This window comes from Maniola hyperantus, chromosome 7, assembly GCF_902806685.2.
Source record: "Maniola hyperantus chromosome 7, iAphHyp1.2, whole genome shotgun sequence".
Classification (NCBI taxonomy): Eukaryota; Metazoa; Arthropoda; class Insecta; order Lepidoptera; family Nymphalidae; genus Maniola; species Maniola hyperantus.
In genome coordinates, this window is record NC_048542.1 from 9,792,173 (window position 1) to 9,803,180 (window position 11,008).

Consider the following 11,008-nt stretch of genomic DNA (forward strand, 5'->3'; position numbering starts at 1 on the left):
GTCCGCCACACACTCATAACATTGATTACCCTTAATTTCTTTTCGGTCAAGAATTTTCCATACAAGCAGACAAATAAATAGATAAATAAATAAATCACAAAATAGTTACTTAGACTTACTAAGAAAATATTCATTTTTAATAAGTCTGCACAAGACTGCGCGCCGCGCCGCACTGTCATCAGCTCTACAACTTTTACAAAGCAGTTCAATTGGCCAACTTTAATGGTTATAGTAACTTGAATTGCTCGATAAGATTACGACATGAATGACGAAGATGACCGGTATGGTAGGTACTAGATACGTGTACGGACTGGGGAACACCAAATGGTGACTGTTTATAATTATTAAACAATCTACCCTAAGTAGGTATTCGTGACTGTCAATATAGCTATGTATAATATAGGCAGGCAGGTATATATATCTCAATTTTATTGTTCTCTGATTTACCCTTGACTGAGATTAATAATTCTGAGGAGAATTAATAAGTGGGTAGTAGTGTGTAAATATGTATGAATAAAACTTTCGGTTTCCCGTTCCTCCTAGGTACCTATATATACCTAGTCTCAATATCATACTGGTAGGTAAGTAGGGACGCTGAATCGCCGGGTTTGTCAGTGGGTGACCCGTGAGTACCGTGACGGGATGTACTTTGGCTGTTTAACTAAGCATTCAGCAGTGGGTTCTTCTTTGTCTTAATATTCTTGGCAGAGAGATCGTGGACCGGGGTCATCATGAAGTGGCGTTTGTGGGGCAGATCAAGATGTTATACCTATGCCTCACGAGCATTCGCCACTTCTGTGGGTAGGCTTAAAAGCTGAAAGAAAAATCATTTTAGGTACCAGCAATCAAAACCTCAAAACTTCTCTCAGTAGCAAGAAATGCATTCAATACCTACCTATAATTACAGTTTAATATCTTTGGCACATACATACCTACCTAAGCTGTGCATAAAAACCTAACCTGCAAAAAGTACTTACCTATTTACATAAACATCTAATGAATTCTAATAATTAATAACATATTCAAAAGGTGGAAAAAGTTGAAAAACCTATTTAGCATCTATTTAGTAACGTAATCCTTGAGACGTGTTACGCAAATACAGGTTTTATTATCTTTGGAATGCCCAAAGAACTATGCTTAATCTATCTTATAACTGCTTTCATTAAGGATTTAAAATGTTTAGTCTAAAGATTTAAAATAATTGGGGCCGATTCTCTAGTACACAATCTCTAAACTAAACTAAATTAACAGGTCTAAATCTAGTGCTTTCCTTTACCGCAAGCAACATTATGAAAGAGATAGCAATAGATTTAGACGTGATATTTTAGTTTAGTTTAGAGATTGTGTACAAAGGAATTAGCCACATTGTGGCTAATTCTCTAGTACGCAATCTCTAAACTAAACTAAAATGACACGTCTAAATCTATTGCTATCCCTGTCATAATGTTTCTTGCGGAAAAGGGTAGCACTAGATTTAGACCTGTTATTTTAGTTTAGTTTAGAGATTGTGTACAACAGAATCGGCCCCATTGTTTACTTAATTATAAAAATAAGAAATCAAAAATGTATTTCATCATCAACAACCGATAGAGGTCCACTGCTGGACATAGGTCTCTTGTACGAATCTCCACACGCCACGGTCTTGCGCCGCCTGAATGTATAGACGAAAAATGTATTTAGGTACCTACCTATCTTAGTAGGTACCTGTCTATTATATTACAGTTTTTCTACGAGATATTTTTGAAGTAGGTACTTAAGTAGGCCTATATAGTTGAATCCAATATTTTGGGCGGCTAAGGAGTCTGCTGCGAAAGTGGATCCCTAAAATGTGAAATTAGTTTCAAACTAAAACTAAGTTATCTTCACGGAAGCGGAAGTGAGGATAAGCCGCTCGCTCTATAGGAAAAAGCGGGAAACACACTTGACGTTTCATTCTGATTGGTCGGCTGTCAGGACAAGTGTACTGTTTTACCGACACAACGTGTCACGACTCCCACGTAAATACGAAAGTGAAAATCAATAATTTTACCAGACAATACTGAATATTTTCCTAATCGGTGAATGGTGATTTGGTAATGTGGATTTTGACGTGTAATAATTAATTTTACAACTCCCAAAATGATGCAAGAATACGATGATGATTACTTCTTTGAGGAGGACAAAATGTATGTTCATTTACAAATGTAATATCAGTGTTTATCAGTAACATCCTTTTTGTTTTCAGTGTTATCATTTGAGTTCGGTTTTGTTGTGTTGTGTGCAAGTTATGTACCAAAGAAGCGATTCCTTTACTGATCCCAGAGTTTACCCGCAACGCACTATGTCCATGTTTGAAGATAGAATGTAATTATTATTTCATGCTTTTTATTTAATTACAATTACACACTTGTAAGTTTGTAAGCATTTTCTGACTAATAGGAAGTAGGTACCCACCTAAGTATTAAGTAATATCGGCATTATAGTAAGATTACGCAGCTATCCATAATTTCTAAAAGTATCTACTTACGTAGGTACTTAATAAAGTAATAAGTACCTAGGTAAGTAACTTATAAAATATTTAACTACTTAATTAAATTTCTTAATGCCTACTTACCCAATCACTTATGAAAGCTCCATAGACCTACATTTATTCAGATTCTACCTATATTACATTAGTTAATAAGTATATTAATTATATTAACTAACATAGAATAAGTTTCTTACTAACATACATTATATTATAATATAGTTACTAACATAGATTAAGATGGTTACTAACATAATATTGTGGGCCTTTGATGTCTGAGGAAATAAAGATTATTTATTTATTTATTTATTACTTACTTAATTTCTGAAAGCTTTTGTTTCATGTCATAATTTATTTTTTGTCAAGCGATACCAATCATGGAAATCTTAAAACTACTTTGGTGTCCATAAACGAACGGTAAGTATAGCGTTCATAAAAATTAATGTTACTACAATTTAATTAAAAATGCATTTTACTATAGTAGAAATATTTAAATTATGTTCAGTGCCCTCATCAATATGGAGGAAAATGACAAGATTGAATCCGATGCTATTCTCGTTGAGTAAGTACCTACAATATTTTCTGTAAAACTAAAATACTAAACAACTGCCAAAAAAATGATTAGAACAATTTTCCTATTAAGTATTTCTTATGTCGTTAAGTTCTTCAATATCTTGGTCTATGGATTTTGGATTGAGAAGAAGTAAGTAGTAGATGACTTAAGGCTGAGATCTAAAGTTGGACTGGGACCCCTGGGACTCCTTTTACTCATATCTGTAATCAGTCGGCCTGTCTGAATCTGTTCTAGTGACTAGTTAAAATTTATTTTACCTACACTCAAGACTTACTTCATTGCTACACTTAAATCATTGCTAGCGTAACGCCGTCATCCTGATTCCTGAGGAATACTTTACGTCGCCCAAGCAAGTCTATTTCTTGTTACCTATTTAAGTAAATAATTTAAATGGTCATATTTTGTTTTATTTTGCTAGTATTCGCCTATAGGGCGCTGAGTTTCGGTGTCTATGTCATTATTTCGGTTAGTCACCGAAGTTATCCAATAAAAAAAATAAGTTTAGAGTTATTTGTTGGTACTGTACGTAGTTTACTAGGTAGGGTTGACTAAATTAACTTTTTTCCAGAAAAATACAGGAAGTACTCGAAAACCCCGACTGTATTTTCAACGATTTGAGACGGGAGAGATACATGATACAGCATCAGAATTTGATGTGAGTGTAGTGTGAAGTGTGAACTATATATAGACGATTACTTGTGTGGCTATACTTGTAGACCAACGTTTTTAATTCATCAGCTAGATGCCTACCTGGACCCATAAAATCTAATATTCCCTTTTATATTCTATTATTATTAGCGCGCTAATGTTTTAATTTGTGAATTTCCTTAAGCTATGTTAAACTTACCTATATCAATAAAATAGTAAAATCGCCCATGAGTTTTTTTTACCTTTTCATTAGCATTAGTCTACCTAGAAATAAGGTCTTAATTATTATTATAGAGCATCTCCAAATGCGCTACGCACCACCCGCCCTCCCGATCGAAGCAAAGCAAGAAAACCGACGCACCAGTCACCACCACCACGCGTAATAGTTCCTTGTGTGGCTTAAAAATAGTACCTAATTAAGATCCTAGAAAATGAAAATGTTAACGTTTTACTTCTAATATAAACTATTAAAATTTTGATGAGAAATAATAATTCGCGTGTTACTTAAATAGGAAGTAAGTAAGTACTAAAATGTATGAAGAAAAAAAGATTCATTACATATTTTAGTAGTAATGTATATAAGTAATAATATAAGTACCTACTCTACTTTTGTTTCAATATTTTCAGGGGTATGACAGTAACGTCAGGAAACGTAGTGCTGAACAAAGATGAGAAAAATCTTATAGGAATCAGCATTGGAGGAGGAGCGCCTCTATGTCCTTGCCTCTATATCGTGCAGGTAAATAAGTATCAAAAAATTACGAAGATCAATCAATTACCTATCTTTTCTTCTGAAATGTTCAAGTTTCAAGTATACTTACTTAGTACGCGACAGGTCAAGATGGCAATCGGGGAGGGAACACCCCGCACACTCGGACGGCCTCTGCGCTAACCCGGTGCGGGCGACGTGCGGATGTGCGAGGCGTCCCCCCCGTCTCATACCCCGAACTCCATCTCGACCATCTAATCGGCAACCATGTAGAATTTCGTTTCGAATTCCTGTAATTATGTAGAGATTCGAAATTGTGAGTGGTCGGTTCAGTAGATCTATCTACAGTTTATGTTAATGAAAAGATAAAATAAAATAATCACAATCTTATGTTAATAAGAAAATAAAATGAAAGAATTCTGACAAAATATATTAAATCATCAGAACATTTCCAGATATTTGACAACACACCGGCGGCCAAAGATGGAACTCTTCAGAGTGGAGACGAACTTGTGGGTGTTAATGGACAAACTGTAAAAGGAAAGACCAAAGTCGAAGTTGCTAAGATGATACAAGCAGCTAAGGTAAACAATAATTATTTATTAATAGAGAGAGTTTACATATTTACTTTGTTTTGTATGAAAGTTGGTAAATTACCTCAATAACCTAAAACTCTGATGCCGGCGTATCAGAATTTTTATTCAACACGAACTCCGTATATCGATGACACTAATATTGGCAATAATATTGGCACTAGTATTTTTTTACTTAAAGCAAGAATAATTTTATTGGATCCAATGTCCAATATGCTGTTTTCAGGATACAGTGACAATAAACTACAACAAACTTCATGCGGACCCGAAACAAGGGAAATCATTAGACATCATAATGAAGAAGATGAAACATAGACTGGTAGAGAACATGTCCACAGGCACTGCGGATGCGCTGGGTCTATCTAGAGCTATCTTATGTAATGACACATTAGTTGCAAAGTTAAACGAGATGCGAGAAACTGAGAATACGTATAAAAGATTGGTGGAACACGCGAAAAGGTCAGTTTTCGTGTACTTATATTTGTTTTGCCCTTTCTGTAAGCTCAAAGACGTGAATAACTCAAAATTCATACATTGTTTCCTTTGAATCAAGCTATGTTTCTGATTAAGTACGAACAGCAATAATTATACCTACACCCTACGAGGTTTTGTTGGTGCGTATGAACACACTGCGTTCCTATTGCCTATGCTCTCGTACCTAGAAACTTACCTTTAGACCAAATAGTTAAAAAATTCTTTCAGAATGCTCAAGTCATATTTCGACCTTCTCCAAACCTATAAATCCCTGGGCGATATATTCGCGGCTATCGGTGTGAGAGAACCCCAAGCAAGAGCGTCTGAAGCTTTCACCAGATTTGGACAATACCACAGATTGCTGGAGCGGGATGGAATCAAAATGTTGAAGACCCTCAAACCAGTAAGTGTAAATGCACGTGAAGAAATAAACGCATGCATGTTTACTGCGCTAAAAATGCGTTAGTAAACATGTGCAAACATTGATATAGAATAGTAGAATCTATAGATTACAGATCACGAACAAAATGACATTGCTTAAGTGGCCAGATTTTTTATACGAGACGAAAAATATTTATTCTAAAATAAAACTTGACACCTAAGCAATAAGTCTATCCTATTTTAAATCCTGTAGATATCTATATCGCTGCGTGCAAAGCTGAACAGGCTGCGGCTATATCGCATTCGCAGCTCATTTTACTAGCGCCCACGATTGCAAAGGCTTTAGATTGCAGTACGAAGTCAAAAAAATTGCTTACTAGACCTAGCTGGTCTCCTATCACTCCGCACCAAACACGTCAAAGAAAAGCTAATTGATGTGTTGGATATAATTATACACGAACCTAATAGCAAGAATTTACTAGTAACTCTGCGATAGTAGTTTCAAAAGATTTCATGGAAAGATCAAATGCGTACAAAACGAGTTTTCACGCGCCATTTTAACTTTATATGTCAACTGTCATGGCAAAAGTATGATTTTAGTCCTTATTTTAAAGGTGAAACGTACTTTTGACGTTATTGAGTTGACACATAAAGTTAAAATGGCGCGTGAAAACTCATTTTGTGCGGACTATAATGTTGCTTATATTACTTTCAAGTGAAATTCTTCGTGAAGCTACTATTATTAATATAAAAAAATCTGATTTACTAGATTTTAGCGGATATGGGCACATATCTCCACAAAGCGATACCAGACACGAAACTAACGATACGGAAATACGCCGATACAAAGTTCGAATATTTGTCCTATTGTCTCAAAGTTAAAGAGATGGATGACGAGGAATACGGCTACAACGCATTGCAGGAACCCTTGTATAGAGTTGAAACTGGGAATTATGAATACAGGTAAGTTTTACATCCAGTCTTCGTAGTCTCACCAGATGAAAATCCAATACAGGTTCAGGGACTTAGAGATTACCACAATCAATTGCCTTCTCGTGACGCTTGTATCCAGTGACTACTTACAGTACGCGGCAGAAAGTAATGTACATCGACCTTTAAATTGAGGTAGCTGTTTTGTAGACCATTGTATCTGTCGTCGAGACCGACAAAACGTCACATAGGTATGAGTGAGAGACAACGCTCTACAAAGCCGAAACGTCATTCTCAAGGCCGATGTACATTACTTTCTGCCGCGTAGGTACTCTACGTTGTTTGCGTCTGTCCATCTATAGCAGGGGCTCTTTCAACTCTTTTCTTTTCGGAGCCGAGCCGACATGCTAGCATGTCAAGAACCAATTTAAAAGTTTCTTCTCTTTGTTGGTCTCTGCATTCCCAAAGGAAAAGAATCTTTAAAAAAGATTGCCTTTCATTGTATGATGCTTTTGTAATTTTTTTTTTTGTATTTGGTCCATACTGGAAATGTCAAAACTAGGTATAACACGACCTTTAACACTTGACGTTCAGTTATTTGGCCGTCAGTTTATTGGGCAATTTGGCGGTTGACGATGCAATTTTTTATTCGTGAATTTGGCGTCTATTACGCAACTCACTGTTTTATTGCAGCGCTTTATAAAATTCACCAACATTCTATTCTATAACAAAGTAAGCCCTTCAGTGCTATCTCATCTGGTGTTAAATGATGATGCAGTCTAAGATGGAAGCGGGCTAACTTGGAAGAGGTAGGTATGGCAGTTTCTATTAAACCCATTTCCCTTATCGGTTTCTGCACGGCATCGGTATTGAAACGCTAAATCGCTTGGTGGCACGGCTTTGCCTGTAATAACTAGCCACGGCCGAAGCCTCCCACCAGACCACACCAGAGATAATTTAGAAATCAAATTTAGAACATTTTTAGCTAATTTAGCAAATTCCTGAATTGCTCTCTCCGAGAATCGAACCCGGAACCAACTTTATAAGACCACAGCGCTCACCACTGCGACATGGAGGTCGTCAAAAAGCATAATTATTGGATGTTCAAGTGTTTATTTATTCTTAAACTGCCCTTTCTTTTAAAACAGATTAATTCTGCGTTGCCGACAAGAAGCTAGAAACAGATTTGCTAGACTAAGGTCAGATGTTTTGGTGAAGTTAGAACTGTTGGACAATAAGAAAACGCAAGACGTCGCTTACCAACTGCGAAGATTTATACAGGGATTGGCTGTTTATCTCAAGTTAGTTTTTTCCTAACTCCACTATAACGCTGCCTCTTAAAAACAAGCACCCATCCAGTTTCCGACTTAGGTCAACGTTACTTAACAATCGCAATCGATTGATATGCGTTGTCCCAACTAGGCCACACGTCTAGCTATAGCTAGACGTGTGGGCTAGGTTTGTTATAACAAAATATAAAAAATATTGGTCCTTCGAACCGGATTTATTACCTACCATAGATATAAGGCACCTACTAATATTCTAATTAGATTTTTTTAATTTCAGCGAAACGGTAGAACATCTAAAAGAGAACTCTTCCCTTTTCCCGGTTGAAGTTGATCTTTCCCAAAACGCGTTCCAGTATAAATCTACAGAACAAATTATACAGGACAGTCAAGATGATGACGAGGATATAGAATTCGCCAAAGAAATACAAGAATACCACGATTTATCGGACGAAGAAAGCAAAGATACCAAAGGCACTAACCGACGACAAATTAAAGACAAAGATGATACAGACTCGTCAGAACAATTGCTGCCGGGACTGACAGCTTTAGGTCTTGACAGTGACAGCAACCTCAATGTCAGAAGTGACAGTGACAACTTGACGTTGTTGACGGAATTAGGACTTGTCGACACTCGTGCGGATGATTTTGGCGATTTCCAGAATGCACTTTTAGACGAATTTCTTCCGAAAAATAATTCCGATATGACTGACGATGTTTTTGATAAGTTGCTTAGTGATTTGAGCGTTGGAAATTAACGAAAAAATTAAATAAGTAGTTTCCGAAAATTATCCTTTCTTTAATTAAAAACAAAGTGAAATATACCTATTTCTTGATATATTTGAGTCCTTTGCAATGTTTTTACTTATATAAAGTTCATATTAGATTTCTTAAATATTGTAACTACTTAATCTAAATATATGGTACGTATTCTCAAATAAAATATTTTCTATTTTACATAAGGCGTTTTATTTACAATAGTTTTATAAACATTTTAATCACAAAAATTTCACGTCATCCATTTTGTACTTATGAATAATATTCATATTCACTCCGAATTAGCGATAAATAATAGGCAGTAGGTATAGCATAGGCACAAAAATAACACATTAGCACACCAATTTGACATCGCAGATATTATATAGGCCCATGAGCCGTAAGTTCCTTCATATTATAAGAACTTCTTAAATATCATTTCACGAGTGTTTACATTTCGTAAGTTATTCATGTAAGCTACTTACGTGAGTAAAATTTACAGGTATATCCCGAGACCTTAGAATATTTCAGACACCACTCAGCAGTAAGGCGAAGGCCAATAATTAATATTGTGATCCACAGCTATAAATTTTATTATTCCATATCGTGATATATTTGCCGAGCGTGTAGACTAGACTTTGACGGATCACAATATAAGGATCACAGAATTTGTAGATTTCCAAATTCCGGATTGTCATTCCACGGATCGTGATAAATATTGAACGTGTAGCCCTCGCCTCAGGAATCAAGCATCTTGCCTAGGTATTTTTAATATACCAACTTACTCTATTGTACCACAACCCACATACACGGTGTTCCTTAAGAAGTTCTTATACTTATTATAAAGGATATATTATAGACTCCTGGAAATTATACTTTCAAATGTTCAAAATGCTGATAATGTTGAAAATGTACCGGTTTATGATGTTCAAAATGGGGAAGTACCGGAGGCTTATGGTGTTCTACGTGATGGAAGTGCAGAGGTTTGTGATGAGGCTCGAAATGATGCTTCAACGTTTCAATCTGGTGATGATCGATCACTAAAGGAGTTTTCTTTGAATAATGCTCGTGGACAAAATGTTTGGGAGCGTAAGGCCGCAGATGCAGGACGTCTAGCTGATGGTGTTTCTTCAGGTCGAACTCGTGCTTCAGCTTGTGTAGTTTGTGTACAGCTTTATCTTTTAAGATTTTGAGGCCAGCGTGAACTTTTTCTGTGATTTTGTCTATGGTGAGCGTCGCCGTTGTAATTTGTACGACGAGCAACGTTAACTGAAAATGACAAACAAGTTTTATTGTAATAGAGAAATACTTATGAACTTATGAAGATGGATCCTAGGGCCTTTCTATATAGTACTTTAAATGCATTCTATACTTACTTCTAGTAGGTATTTGAAATGCATTATTATCTTACAATTAAACCACTGAACTGATTTTGCTGAAATTTGCCACAGATATAGCTTGCATTCTGGAGAGAGGCATAAGCTGTTTAGGTATGACAAAGAATAAAAACATTTGGTCGCGGGTTGACTCCCAGGCACACAAGTTTTTATGATCTCGTTTCTGGAAAGTGTCTTTAATTGAAGGTTAGTTAATCGCTCAAATAAATTTACCACGATTTACTGTAAAGGATGCATATTATTTCTCGTAATAAAAATGTAATATTTGAAAGTAGGTACTCACTAATATGTAAGCCTTCATGGTGTGTGATATGTTATACACTAAACAGTGGACTGGCGAGCCAAATCATAGGCACCTAATATAAAGTTGGTTACCTATGTTAATAAGGGCGCCGCGGTCTTACTCTGGTAAGATCGTTTCCATATCGCTTTTCTGCAATATGATTAATGTTATTGAGATTTTTATTTTTTATTTTTGTTGATTTGAAAGTAATCAACAGCTTACTTACTTACATAATTATTATTTGAATCTTAATCTAGTTTTTACAGAAGGCCATAAGAGATTACTAAAAAATTATAATGAAAACTATTTTAGACCGTGCCATCTCGACTTGTCGCATACTATACTATATATGTTTTACTTTTTTTGGGTTCCGTACCTCAAAGGAGCCCTCATAGGATCACTTCGTTGTCTATATGTCTGTCTGTCAGTCGTGTCTGTCAAGAAACCTATAGGGTACTTTCTGTTGACCTA

The 11,008-nt window shown here is 35.8% G+C and overlaps 3 protein-coding genes across 9 annotated transcripts in view; 1 reads left to right on the forward strand and 2 right to left on the reverse strand.

Moving 5' to 3' along the window:
- The window catches only part of LOC117983752 (transmembrane protease serine 9-like), a 267,133-nt gene that overhangs the window by 92,662 nt on the left and 163,463 nt on the right, over positions 1–11,008 (reverse strand). The gene's annotated exons all lie outside the window — the stretch shown is intronic.
- On the forward strand, positions 1,981–9,059 carry PICK1 (protein interacting with PRKCA 1). Of its 7 annotated transcripts, none has more exons than XM_034970364.2 (12): positions 1,987–2,072; positions 2,225–2,343; positions 2,873–2,923; positions 3,012–3,068; positions 3,649–3,735; positions 4,356–4,467; positions 4,893–5,021; positions 5,257–5,489; positions 5,733–5,907; positions 6,655–6,848; positions 7,964–8,116; positions 8,382–9,056. In XM_034970364.2, the coding sequence occupies exons 2-12, from the start codon at positions 2,267–2,269 to the stop codon at positions 8,857–8,859; spliced, it is 1,746 nt and encodes a 581-aa protein (XP_034826255.1). In that variant the 5' UTR covers positions 1,987–2,072; positions 2,225–2,266; the 3' UTR covers positions 8,860–9,056. The 7 variants fall into 7 exon arrangements, with proteins under 7 accessions (XP_034826256.1, XP_034826257.1, XP_034826259.1 ...); XM_034970363.2 differs by having other exon boundaries at positions 2,045–2,165; XM_034970365.2 differs by lacking the exon at positions 2,225–2,343 and having other exon boundaries at positions 1,981–2,165; positions 8,382–9,059.
- Positions 9,060–10,692, reverse strand: LOC117983759 (uncharacterized). Its single transcript, XM_034970379.2, has 2 exons — positions 10,538–10,692; positions 9,060–10,126 (listed from the first exon to the last, which is right to left on the reverse strand). The coding sequence occupies exons 1-2, from the start codon at positions 10,553–10,555 to the stop codon at positions 9,728–9,730; spliced, it is 417 nt and encodes a 138-aa protein (XP_034826270.1). The 5' UTR covers positions 10,556–10,692; the 3' UTR covers positions 9,060–9,727.